Genomic DNA, 14,361 nt, shown 5'->3' on the forward strand with positions numbered 1-14,361 from the left:
TTTTCAGCATTTTCTGTTTTGATGACATGAACTCTAGATTGGATCCCTTGTTTGTGAAGATTGCATAGCTCAGCTGACTGAGTGACAGATTTAGGAAGAGGGCCTTGGGAACATATGTTAAGGTTTAACATAAGAGGATAAAATTGGAGGCTGCATGGTCTATGCAGTGATTGTCATGATGGATAATGAAGCAATCCATGTCGAAATGCAGCAAGAACTTGACAACATCCAGGTTGACAAGCGGCAAGTTACATTCGTGCCACACAAGTGCTAGGCAATCACCATCTCCTAAAAGAGAGGATTTAACATTTGCCCCTGGACATTCAATGGCATTACCATCACTGAATCCCCAACAATCAACATCTTCGGGGTCACCATTGATCAGAACCTAGCCATATTAATATTGTGGCTACCAGGGCAGGCCAAAGGCTAGGAATCCCACGGCAAGTAACTCACCTCCTGCCCCCCCCAAAACCTGTCCACCATCTACAAGGCACAAGCCAGGAGTGTAATGGAATAAACAAAGAACAAAGAAAAGTACAGGACAGGAACAGGCCCTTCGGCCTTCCAAGCCTGCGCCAAGCATGCTGCCCATCTAAACTAAAACCTTCTACACTTCTGGGATCCGTATCCCTCTATTCCCACCCTATTCATGTATTTGTCAAGATGCCCCTTAAACGTCACTATCGTCCCTGCTTCCAGTACCTCCTCCGGCAGCGAGTTCCAGGCACCCACTACCCGCTGTGTAAAAAAAACGTGCCTCGTACATCTCCTCTAAACCTTGCTCTTAAATCTATGCTCCCCAGTAATTGACCCCTCTGCCCTGGGAAAAAGTCTCTAGACTATCCACTCTGTCTATAGCCCATATAATTTTGTAGACCTCTATCAGGTCACTTCTCAGCCTCCTTTGTTCCAGTGAGAACAAACAGAGTTTATTCAACCTCTCCTCATAACTAATGCCCTCCATACCAGGCAACATCTTGGTAAATCTCTTCTGCACCCTCTCTAAAACCTCCACATCATTCTGGTAGTGGGGCGACCAAAATTTAACACTATACTCCTAAGTGTGGCCTAACTAAGGTTCTATACAGCTGCAACATGACTTGCCAATTTCTTTATTCTCAATGCCCCAGCCAATGAAGGCAAGCATGCCGTATGCCTTCTTTTTAAAAAATAAACATTTTGAGGTATTTATGGTTTTATAACAGTAACAGAAGAAAAAGTGTACAGTAGTCCCCCTTTATAACGCGGGTGTTGGGGTCCAAGACAGCCACCCGCGTTGCATCCGAGCCGCGGCTATCCACGATGGGGGTTTTAAATTTATTTTAAAATCTATGCATGCGCTTCCCATTGTGAGTCTACGGGGGGGCGGGGGAAGAGGTCAGACCCTGTGTAGACTCACAATGGGGGTGCTATGTCTTTTCGTCCGACGTCATTTCGTCCAACGACACTTCGTCCACGTCTTTTCGTCCAACGTCTTTTTGTCCGCCCGTCTTTTGGTCCAACGTCATTTTGTCCGGTGATTTTTTTCGTCAAAGATTTTTTGTGACTTTTTACGTGTTTTTGCTGGATGATTTTTTTTGTCAAAGACTTTTTGTAACTTGACTTTTAGTAACTTGCTTAGTAGCAATACTCCACTTTAACTTTTGTACATGGAAATCTTCTCTAATGCACATAATATACAATAAAGGATCTTTATTACCGGCCTCTTTCCTTTAACGAGCCTCGTTAAAGGATAGTTATTATAGTTCTCTCGTTAAAGGATAGTTATTATCGTTCTCTCCCCTTTAACGAGCCTCGTTAAAGGATCCCACAGCGAAAATTGATTTCTTGAGGAATGTTGCTCACAATTTACATCAATTTTAAGTAATTTCGGGAATTCATCAGTAGTAAACTTTTAGATCTTTTTAACTGCATTTTTAGATTTTTTAACTTTTTAACTGCATTTTTAAGCTTGTATTTTACTTGAATTTCATCAATTACTTGCATTTTAGCAATTAAATTCACTTGCTGTATTGTGCCTGCTTTCTATCAATTAAATGCTTTTATACGGAGTTGATTTGCAATTGGTTAATTGGACGAAGTGACGTTGGACCAAAAGACGGGCGGACAAAAAGACGTTGGACGAAAAGACGTGGACGAAGTGTCGTTGGACGAAATGACGTCGGACGAAAAGACGCGACACGACAATGGGAAGCGCATGCATAGATTTTAAAATAAATTTAAAACCCCCATCGTGGATCTAATTAAAACAAGCACTGCTGCATTTTTAACAACTTAAAAGTTGGATTGGAGGGAGAGAGAGCAGCCGGCAGTGTCAATTTCAGCGGCCGGCTGATTGTTTCAGTCAGAGAGCAGCTTCCCTCTCCGGATCAAAGTGAGCCGGCCGCTGAAATTGACACTGCCGGCTGATTGGAGGGAGAGAGCAGCCGGCAGTGTCAATTTCAGCGGCCGGCTCACTTTGATCCGGAGAGGGAAGCTGACAGTTGGGGTCCATAAGCCCCCCCGCCGTATATCACGAACCGCGGTATTGCGGAGCGCGGTATAACGGGGGACTACTGTACATACAAATATAAACATAGTGCAAAAGCCGTCTTCCTCTCACAGGTCCCACCTTCCCTAGCCTCCTACTCTACACTAAAAACTACGCCCGCCCTTCTGCTGATGGTTAATTTCCCCTAAAGAAGTCGTCAAACGGCTGCCACCCTAACATTGACGCTCAAGACACAGAAAGCTAACCATGTCAGTTAACCAGGTCTCTAACTTCGGGGGCTTTGAGTCCCTCCAAGCTAATAATATCCATCTCCAGGCTACCAGGCAAGCAAAGGCCAGAACGTCTGCCTCTTTCTCCTCCTGGATTCCCAGATCTTCCAACACCCCGAAAATCCCCACCTCTGGACTTGGCACCACCCTTGTTTTCAATACTTTGGGCAAGATATCGGCAAACCCCTGCCAGAATCCCCTAAGCTTTGGGCACGCCCAGACCATGTGAACATGGTTCGCTGGTCCTCCCTCATACCTTGTGCACCTGTCTTCCACCCCAAAGAACCCACTGTCATGTGTTCCCGATGAACGACCTTAAACTGTATCAGACTGAGCCTGGCACATGTTGTGGACGCGTTGACCCTATTCAACGCATCCGCCCAGAGACCATCCTCAAACTCTCCACCTAACTCCCATTTGTGTTTCAGCTCCTCGGTCTGCGTTTCCTCTGACCCCGTAAGCTCCTTATAAATGTCTGAAACCCTCCCTTCTCCCACCCACACCCTGGAAACTACCCTGTCCTGTATCCCCCTTGGCGCTACGAGCAGGAAGGTTGATACTTGCCTGCGTAGGACGTCCCACGCCTGCAGGTAGCTAAATTCATTCCCTCCCGTCAGTTCAAATTTTACCTCCAGTTCCCTCAAGCTGGGAAAGCTCCATCTATAAACATATCGCTGATCCTCTCGATCCCTGCTCTCTGCCACCTCTGGAATCCTCCATTAAACCTCCCCAGGGCAAACCGGTGATTATTGCAAATTGGGGACCAGACCGATGCTCCCACATGTCTCTTCCATTGCCCCCAGACTCTCAAGACCGCGACCACCACAGGGCTGGTGGAGTAGTGTGCCGGCAGAGGCGCCGTTATCAATGCCCCAAACTAGCGTCCTTACAAGATGCCGCCTCTACACTCGACCACCACCGTGCCTGGATCGCGAACATCCCGCTTTCTCCAAGTTCAATTTGTAGCCTGAAAACCGGCCAAAATCTCCCAGAATCCCCATAATTTCTTCTTCCCTTCCAATGGGTCCGACACATAAGTTAGTGTATAGCGAGACTCTGTTCTACACCCCCACTCCCGGACAAGCCCCTTCCAGCCCTTTGAGGCTCTCAATGCAATTGCCACGGGTTCTTTAGCCAGTGCGAACAGCAACAGGGAGAGGGGGCCATCCCTGCCTCGTCCCCTGGTGCAGCCTAAAGTAGCCCAATGTCAGCCTGTTCATTTGAACACTTGCCACAGGCGCCTGATACAGCAGCCTGATGCAGTCAATGAAGCCCCGCCCAAATGCAAACTGCCCCAGTACCTCCCACAGATAATCCCATTCTACCTGATCAAATGCCTTCTCTGCATCCATTGCAACCACTACCTCTACGTCCCTACCCTCTTGAGGGCATCACAATAACATTCAGCAGCCTTTTTACGTTGGCCGCAAACTGCCTCCCCTTAACAAATCCCATCTGGTCCTCCCCAATCATGCCCGGGACGCAGTCCTCAATCATTGAGGACAAGTGTTGGCAATTCTGGACAAGGTGAAAATAGATAAGTCCCCGGGGCCGGGTGGGATTTATCCTAGGATTCTCTGGGAAGCCAGGGAAGAGATTGCTGAGCCTTTGGCGTTGATTTTTAGGTCATCATTGGCTACAGGAATAGTGCCAGAGGACTGGAGGATAGCAAATGTGGTCCCTTTGTTCAAGAAGGGGAGTAGAGATAACCCCGGTAACTATAGGCCGGTGAGCCTAACGTCTGTGGTGGGTAAAGTCTTGGAGAGGATTATAAAATATACGATTTATAATCATCTAGATAGGAATAATATGATTTGGGATAGTCAGCATGGTTTTGTGAAGGGTAGGTCATGCCTCACAAACCTTATCGAGTTCTTTGAGAAGGTGACTGAACAGGTAGACGAGGGTAGAGCAGTTGATGTGGTGTATATGGATTTCAGTAAAGCGTTTGATAAGGTTCCCCACGGTCGGCTATTGCAGAAAATACGGAGGCTGGGGATTGAGGGTGATTTAGAGATGTGGATCAGAAATTGGCTAGTTGAAAGAAGACAGAGAGTGGTGGTTGATGGGAAATGTTCAGAATGGAGTTCAGTTACGAGTGGCGTACCACAAGGATCTGTTCTGGGGCCGTTGCTGTTTGTCATTTTTATAAATGACCTAGAGGAGGGCGCAGAAGGATAGGTGAGTAAATTTGCAGACGACACTAAAGTCGGTGGAGTTGTAGACAGTGCGGAAGGATGTTGCAGGTTACAGAGGGACATAGATAAGCTGCAGAGCTGGGCTGAGAGGTGGCAAATGGAGTTTAATGTGGAGAAGTGTGAGGTGATTCACTTTGCAAAGAATAACAGGAATGCGGAATATTTGGCTAATGGTAAAATTCTTGGTAGTGTGGATGAGCAGAGGGATCTCGGTGTCCATGTACATAGATCCCTGAAAGTTGCCACCCAGGTTGATAGGGTTGTGAAGAAGGCCTATGGTGTGTTGGCCTTTATTGGTAGAGGGATTGAGTTCCGGAGCCACAAGGTCATGTTGCAGTTGTACAAAACTAGTACAGCCGCATTTGGAGTATTGCGTACAGTTCTGGTCGCCTCATTATAGGAAGGACGTGGAAGCTTTGGAACGGGTGCAGAGGAGATTTACCAGGATGTTGCCTGGTATGGAGGGAAAATCTTATGAGGAAAGGCTGATGGACTTGAGGTTGTTCTCGTTAGAGAGAAGAAGGTTAAGAGGTGACTTAATAGAGGCATACAAAATGATCAGAGGGTTAGATAGGGTGGACAGCGAGAGCCTTCTCCCGCGGATGGAGGTGGCTAGCACGAGGGGACATAGCCTTAAATTGAGGGGTAATAGATATAGGTCAGAGGTGGGTTTTTTACGCAAAGAGTGGTGAGGCCGTGGAATGCCCTACCTGCAACAGTAGTGAACTCGCCAACATTGAGGGCATTTAAAAATTTATTGGATAAGCATATGGATGATAAGGGCATAGTGTAGGTTAGATGGCCTTTAGATTTTTTCCATGTCGGTGCAACATCGAGGGCCGAAGGGCCTGTACTGCGCTGTATCGTTCTATGTTCTATGTTCTAAGATCTTAACCAACAATTTGGCGTCTACATTTAGTAGGGAGATTGGTCTGTAGGACCCGCATAACCCGCAGCACGGTAGCATTGTGGATAGCACAACTGCTTCACAGCTCCAGGGTCCCAGGTTCGATTCCGGCTTGGGTCACTGTCTGTGCAGAGTCTGCACGTTCTCCCCTTGTGTGCGTGGGTTTCCTCCGAGTGCTCCGGTTTCCTCCCAATCCAAAGATGTGCAGGTTAGGTGGATTGGCCATGATAAATTGCCCTTAATGTCCAAAATTGCCCTTCTTGTTTGGTGGGGTTACTGGGTCATGGGGATTGGGTGGAGGCGTTGACCTTGGATAGGGTGCTCTTTCCAAGAGCTGGTGCAGACTCATGGACCGAATGGCCTCCTTCTGCACTGTAAATTCTATCTATTATCCCACTTCAGGATCAATGAAATAGTGGCCTGTGACATCGTCGGGGGAAGTCTCTTCCTTGCCTCACTAAATGTCTTCATCAGCAGTGACCCCAGCATCCCAGAAATCTTTTGTAAAACTCCATAGGGAACCCATCCGATCCCGGGGCTTCACCCGACTGCATGGCCTTCAGCCCATCTGCTATCTCTTCCAACCCGATCGGGGCCCCCAGCCTTCTACCAAGTCTTCATCAACCTTCGGGAACTTCAGCCCCCTAAGAATTGTCTCACCACTTCCGGCCCAGCTGGGGTTTCCGACTCATACAGCCTGCTGTAGAATTCCTCTAACGCCTTATTGACCCCAGCTGAATCTCCGACCAGGTTTCCATCTCTGTCCCTTACTTTCCCAATCTCCATGGCCACCTCCCGCTTTCTAAGCTGCTGCGCAAGCATTCTACTGGCCTTCTCCCCATATTCATAGATCGCCCCCCTCACCTTCCTCAGCTGCTCTACTGCCTTCCCTGTAGTTAACAAGCCAAACTCCACCTGTAGCCTCCAGCGTTCCCTTAGAAGCCCTGTCTCTGGGGTCTCCGCATACCTCCTGCCGACCTATAGCATTTCCTTTATCAGTCGGTCTGTCTCTGCTCTGTCTGCCTTCTCCCTGTGGGCCCTTATTGAGATCAGCTTCCCTCTAACCACCACCTTCAGCGCCTCCCAGGCCACCGCAGCCGAAACGTCCCCCGTGTCGTTGACTTCCAGATAGTTCTGGATACATTTCCTCAGCCGCCCACACACCTCCTCATCCCAAAGTCCCACGTCCAGCCTCCAGTGTGGGCGCTGACTACTCTCCTTGCTCACCTGTAGGTCAACCCAGGCATGATCTGAGGTAGTGATCACTGAATACTCAGTGTCCACTACCCCCGCCAGTAAAGCCCTGTTCAGGTTAAAAAAGTCAATCCGGGAATACACTTTACGCACGTGCGAGTAGAAGGAAAATGCCTTCCACGTCGGCCGCCCAAATCTCCATGGGTCCACCCCCCCCATCTGCTCCATAAACCCCTTTAGCTCCTTTGCCATTGCTGGCACCCTGCCTGTCCAAGAGCTAGATCGGTTGAGCCCTGGGTTAATGACTGTGTTGAAGTCTCCCCCCCGCCATAACCAGCTTATGCGAATCCAGGTCTGAGATCTTCCCCAACATCCTCCTTATGAACTCCATCTCATCCCAATTCGGCAGGTATACATTCACGAGTACCACCGGCAGCCCCTCCAATTTTCCACTGACCATAATGTACCAATCCCCGACATCTGCAACTATTCTTCCCGCTTCGAATGACACTCGCTTATTAATCAGGATCGTGACCCTTCTAGTCTTCGAGTCCAGCCCAGAGTGGAAAACCTGTCCGACCCATCCCTTCCTTAGTCTGACCTGGTCAGTTACTCGAAGGTGCGTCTCCTGTAATATTGCCACGTCCGCCTTCACCCCTCAAATGCGCGAACACGCGTGCCCTCTTTAACCGGCCCATTTGGCCCTCTCACAATACGTGTGATTCCCCCTACCACCAACGATCAGCCATGACATTTGTTGGGCCAGTCTCCAGCCCACGCCCCACGCATCCGGAAGCCCGCCCCCCGGCAGCCTCCGTCCCCGACCTCCCTGTTGTCCCACCGCAAAAGTCCCTCCCAACAGCACTATACACACAGCCCCCTCCAACAAGCATACCATCTGCTCACCGTATGCCTTCTTGACTATCTTCTCCACCTGGGCTGCCCCTTTCAGTGACCTGTGGACCTGTACACCTAGATATCTCCGACTGTTAATACTCTGGAGGGTTCTACCATTCACTGTATATTCCCTACCTGTATTAGACCTTCCAAAATGCATTAGCTCGCATTTGTCCGGATTAAACTCCATCTGCCATCTCTCCGCCCATGTCTCCAAACAATCGGAAACCTGCCGACAGTCCTCATCACTATCCGCAATTCCACCAACCTTTGCGTCGTTCGCAAACTTACTAATCAGACCAGTTACATTTTCCTCCAAATCATTTATATATACTACAAACAAAGGTCCCAGCACTGAACCCTGCGTAACACTAGTCACAGCCCTCCAATCAGAAAAGCACCCTCCATTGCTACTCTCTGCCTTCTATGACCTAGCCAGTTCTGTATCCATCTTGCCAGCTCACCTGTGATCCCATGTGACTTCACCTTTTGTACCAGTCTGCCATGAGGGACCTTGTCAAAGGCCTTACTGAAGTCCATGTAGACAATATCCACTGCCCTACCTGTATAAATCATCTTTGTGACCTCCTCGAAAAACTCTATCAAGTTAGTGAGACACAACCTCACCTTCACAAAACCGTGCTACCACGCGCTAATACATCCACTTGCTTCCAAATGGAAGTAGATCCTGTCTCGAAGAATTCTCTCCAGTAATTTCCCTACCACTGACGTTAAGGCTCACCGGCCTGTAGTTCCCTGGATTATCCTTGCTACCCTTCTTAAACAAAGGAACAACATTGGCTATTCTCCAGTCCTCCGGGACATCACCTGAAGACAGTGAGGATCCAAAGATTTCTGTCAAGGCCTCAGCAATTTCCTCTCTTGCCTCCTTTGGTATTCTGGGGTAGATCCCATCAGGTCCTGGGGACTTATCCACCGTAATATTTTTCAAGATGCCCAACACCTCATCTTTCTGGATCTCAATGTGACTCAGGCTATCTACACACCCTTCTCCGGACTCAACATCCACCAATTCCTTTTCTTTGGTGAATACTGATGCAAAGTATTCATTTAGTACATTGCCCATTTCCTCTGGCTCCACACATAGATTCCCTTGCCTATCCTTCAGTGGGCCAACCCTTTCCCTGGCTACCCTCTTGCTTTTTATGTACATGCAAAAAGCCTTGGGATTTTCCTTAACCCTATTTGCCAATTACTTTTTGTGACCCCTTTTAGCTCTCCTGACTCCTTGCTCAAGTTCCTTCCTACTTTCCTTATATTTATAGCCTGGTCTGTTCCCAACCTTCTAGCCCTGACAAATGCCTCCTTTTTCTGTTTGACGAGGCCTACAGTATTTCTCGTTATCCAAGGTTCCCGGAATTTGGCATATTTATCCTTCTTCCTCACAGGAACATGCCGGTCCTGAATTGCTTTCAACTGACGTTTGAATATTCTCCACTAGCCTGGACAGCTCCAACAACACCAAGAAGCTCAACACCATTCAGAACAAAGCAGCCCGCATGATTGCTCCTCCTTCCACAAACATTCAAACCCTCCAACACTGACAAACAATGGCAGCCGTATGTACTATCTGCAAGATGCACTGCAGTAACTCACCAAGGTTCCTTAGACAACACCTTCCAAACCCACGACCACTACCATCTAGTAAGACAAGAGCAGCAGATACCTGGGAACCCCACTCCTGGAGGTTATCCTCCAAGTCACTCACTACCCCGACTTGGAACTAAATTGCTGTTCCTTCGCTGGCGCTGGGGAAAAATCCTGGAACACCCTCCCTAACAGCACAGTGGGTGTACCTACACCTCAAGGACTGCAGAGGTTCAAGAAGGCAACTCACCACCACCTTCTGAAGGACAACTAGAGATGGGCAAAAAGTACTGGCCGAACCAGCGACAGCCATTTCCAATACATAAATTTATTTTAAAAATGGGTACCGATAAAAGGTCGACCCAAAATGTTTACTCCTTTTCCCTCTGCACAGATGCTACCGTAACTTGCTGAGTGTGCTGATTGCGGTTTTTATTTCAGATCCTGGGTTGGGGATGAATCCATATTTATGTACAAACAGATGTCCATAAACAGCACCCCAAGAAGTTTACAATACTTAAAAGCTCATTTCTGCAGCATTCAAGTAGTTATCTGACAAGAAAATTTTGACTCTACGGCAGATCTATCCAATATCTTATCTTAATTTTCGGACCCGATCCCCTTAAGAGTACAAAAACCTATTGATCTCATCCTTGAATCTGTTCCAAGGTTTGACCATCTACAGCTCTCTGTTTTTCTGATTCACAACTGTGAGTGAAAAAAAATCTCCTTATCTCAATCCTAAATGGCTAACCCCCTACTTGGGATTATGCCCCGTAGTTATAACTTTCCAGTCAAGATAAACTTTTGGGTTTTTTTCAAGCACCGAGACTATTCATCCACTTCATTTGCTGTTTACGAGACATTACAATGAACTTTAGTGTTATTTTCACCAAAATATTTAGATAAAAATAAAAGTGTGGATATGAAGCACTTTGGGTAGAGTGAGAATAGTTCAATAATCTTAGGCCCTGGATTTCACAAAAAGACAGGACTACTGCCGAATTGGGTTCAAGTACAAAACTGTTTTTAAAATTTTTTTATTGTACCCAATTATTTTTCCCAATTAAGGGGCAATTTAGTGTGGCCAATCCACATCTTTGGGTTGTGGGGTGAAACCCAAGCAGACACGGGGAGAATGTGCAAACTCCACACTCCGGGTCCTCAGCACATTAGGCAGCAGTGCTAACCACTGTGCAACCGTGCTGCCCGACAAAACTACAAAAATAAAGTCTAGCAAATCCCATTTTCACCAGTAGTGGTGATCTTTTGTTGCATTATTTGTACTAAAGATTTTTTTTTAAAGTACATGTTTTAAGCAGAAAACTGGTTTATAAACTTGCAGGTATTGATGAAAGACTAAATGAGAAATTCATGCAACCATTAATATTGAGGTGGAGGGAGGCAAGAGTTAAGTGCATGTATGGCAAACTAAAATGGATGATAACCCCGGCTGAGGGCAGTCAGTGCTGTGGTCTGAACCCTGATACAGCAAGGTTTTCTAGCCAATTCCGGAAATCTGTTCCCATCCAGGCAGTATTACAAAATAAGTTATCGATTGAACATAAATGTAAGACCATCCAGATCTCTTCCACTAGGGTTCCTGCTGATGATATAGCTACATGTCTACATGTCTAAAGATAAATATGCAAGTTTCTTTGCTACAAGTCAGTGCAGCAAAATAGCAGCAGCAACTGAAATTGCCCGAAATAGACAATCCAAGTTGAAGAGTACACAAACTTAGCGTTCTTTAAAAAGTAGAAACCCTGATAAAACCGAAACTTTCTTCCTCTTCGAATAGGAATTGAAGACCATAAAATAGCAATTGAAAACTGATACATGACAAGTCTTTTCCTGTATGGGAGAATAGGAGACCTGCGTGGTGTTGGAGAGAGGGAGAAAACTGCTGAAGCAGACTGCAGCAATTATTTATACCGTTGTTCTCTTGTTCTACTGGAGAGAAACAATGAAATTATCGGCCTGTTAGGCTAACATCTGCTGTGGGGAAGGTATTGCAATCTGTAAGATAGGGTGTCCAAAAGAAATTTCAGCTGATTAGAGAAAAACAACATGGATTTATAAAGGTTGATCACAACTGATTTTTTTCAGGAAGCAATTAAAAGTAGTAGATAAGGAAGGCCTGTGGCTCTAGCTTCTGAAAACTTCCAGAAGGTATTCTGCGAGGCTCAATAAAAGAACACCAGGTTAAAGTCCAACAGGTTTGATTCAAACATGAGCTTTCGGAGCGCAGCTCCTTCCTCAGGTGAATGGCGATGCATGTTCCAGAAACATTTATATAGACAAAGTCAGAGATGCTGGACGATGCTTGGAATGCAGGCATTTGCAGGTAATCAAATCATTACAGATCCAGGGAGAGGGATAATCACAGGTTAAAGAGGTGTAAATTGTCTCACGCCCGAACAGTTGGTAGGATTTTGCAAGTCCAGGCCTGATGGTGGGGGGTGTATGTAATGCGACATGAATCCAAGATCCCTGTTGAGGCCGCACTCATGCGTGCGGAACTTAGCTATAAGTTTTTGCTCGGCAATTCTGCGTTGTCGCGTGTCCTGAAGACCGCCTTGGAGAACGCTTATCCGGAGATCAGAGGCTGAATGCCCTTGACTGCTGAAGTGTTCCCCGACTGGAAGGGAACATTCCTGCCTGGTGATTGTCGCACGATGCCCGTTCATTCGTTGTCGCAGCGAAAAATTTGGTTTCTGCATATACTCTGCATACAAATCGACCCCACAACATGTTATACTCGAACTAGTATTCAGCGTCAGTTTCTCACTCCATAAATGCATGCCTTACTTACTGGTACTGTATAACTAGGCAGTAAGGATCAAGCAAGCAATACTGGCAGTGTTGCAAACATGTGTGGGAATTTAAGATACACACACTTTGCCTCAAATGATGGTATTTCAATGTGGCCACCAACCTCAGATTCACCCGAGGAAGGAGCTGCGCTCTGAAAGCTTGCGATGTGAAGCAAACCTGTTGGACTTTAACATAGTGTGATAAGACTTCTTACTGTGCCCACCCCAGTATCTCCACATCATGGCTACCACTTTTATATACTCGGTGTATAAATCAACCTCTAATTTTGGAGGGATTTTTCAAGGTTTCAAAGTGTGGACTTCCACACCACTATCTACAGTATTAACATTTTGGATAAAGCAGTTCATATTTAGTGGAGAAGTTGGAAGAAAAAAAACAGATTATTAAAAATCTACTTTTGGTGAGAATAAACATTGCTAGATAAGCAGGTCAAATAAGAACATAAGTACTAGGAGCAGGAGTAGGCCATCTGGCCCCCCCGAGCCTGCTCCACCATTCAATGAGATCATGGCTGATCTTTTGTGGACTCAGCTCCACTTTCCGGCCCGAACACCATAACCCATTATTCCTTTATTCTTCAAAAAATTATCTATTTTTATTTTGAAAGCATTTAATGAAGGAGCCTCAACTGCTTCATTGGGCAAGGAATTCCATAGATTCACAACCCTTTGGGTGAAGAGGTGCCTCCTAAACTCAGTCCTAAAATTTACTTCCCCTTATTTTGAGGCTATGCCCCCTAGGTCTGCTTTCACCTGCCAGTGGAAACAATCTGCCCGCATCTATCCTTACTACTCCCTTCATAATTTTATATGTTTCTATAAGATCCCCCCGCATCCTTCTGAATTCCAATGAGTAAAGTCCCAATCTACTCAACCTCTCCTCGTAATCCAGCCCCCACAACTCCTCAGCACAACCTCCAGCGCCAATATGTCCTTTCTCAAGTAAGGAGAAACGCACCCTATATATATATATATATATATATATATATAAATAACTGTATCACGTACTTTATTCCCCCAGTGAGAACGCAAAATCCATGCCCATTAATTATTGTTGAATTTGAGGACAATTGTGCAATTTGGACTTTCACCTGCAAGGGCTAATGGAACTTGCAAGCTCACTGTTTCATTCCTGCAGCATATTGTGTTGCATTCATTTTTTTTCATTTCATTTTCATTCCAACAAATTGACCAAGTGCCATGAAAATACATTTATATTTTTGGAATGCTTCGTGAATGTGTTTTCAATTAAACCATTTTGAATTTTTAAGTGGTTGGTTTACTGTTCAAATAGTATACAACTAAAAGCCCAAATTGTAGATTGAAAGCACACCCATAATTTTTAGGCTCCACTTTAAGGTGTCTTTTCATAGCTTTCAACTCTACACAACAGTAATTACATCATCACTTACATCCATTTCAAAAAAGTGGTCCTTTAATTTGGAGGCAATTTCATAGTCTGCTCTCAGTGCAAGGTCATGAACTTTTGTGCACTCTCCAAGGTCCATTCTCTGCAGGAAATTGAGAAACAATCAAATATTAACTCGTCAGTACTGAATAATATTAAATGAAGTGGCAAAGTAACAGTACTAAAACATTACTTCAATTCACCAACATGACAATGGACAGCTGTTCTAAAATAAAACTACATATTTAGATATTGGAATCCTCAACAGTGATGTTTGAATCAGCATGATCCAATACAAAAAACATCTAAAGCCAGACATTAACACATCAATTCTCAACGAAATGAAGTAAGATTTAAAACAAATCCATTTATATGCCTTATCAGAACAAAGCATTGTAAATACACTTCACCTAATGAAGTCCTTGCACGCTGACTTATAGAAATGTCTCCAGCCAATGGAGAGTTCCCGCCCCCCGCGACTTCAATTTTACTACTGTCTTGAAATTGGTTAAATCCTGCCTTAATGTTCAGGTGAGTCATTCTCGCCTC

General features: G+C 45.7%; 1 protein-coding gene across 12 annotated transcripts in view; it reads right to left on the reverse strand.

Moving 5' to 3' along the window:
* The window catches only part of LOC119956314 (putative RNA-binding protein Luc7-like 2), an 87,964-nt gene that overhangs the window by 34,861 nt on the left and 38,742 nt on the right, over positions 1-14,361 (reverse strand). For all 12 annotated transcript variants that reach the window (XM_038783424.1, XM_038783425.1, XM_038783422.1 and 9 more), the window contains one exon: positions 13,817-13,915. In XM_038783424.1, coding sequence (XP_038639352.1) covers positions 13,817-13,915 — 99 coding nt within the window. The remainder of the gene's footprint in view (positions 1-13,816; positions 13,916-14,361) is intronic.

Source organism: Scyliorhinus canicula, chromosome 23 (genome assembly GCF_902713615.1).
Source record: "Scyliorhinus canicula chromosome 23, sScyCan1.1, whole genome shotgun sequence".
Taxonomy (NCBI): Eukaryota; Metazoa; Chordata; class Chondrichthyes; order Carcharhiniformes; family Scyliorhinidae; genus Scyliorhinus; species Scyliorhinus canicula.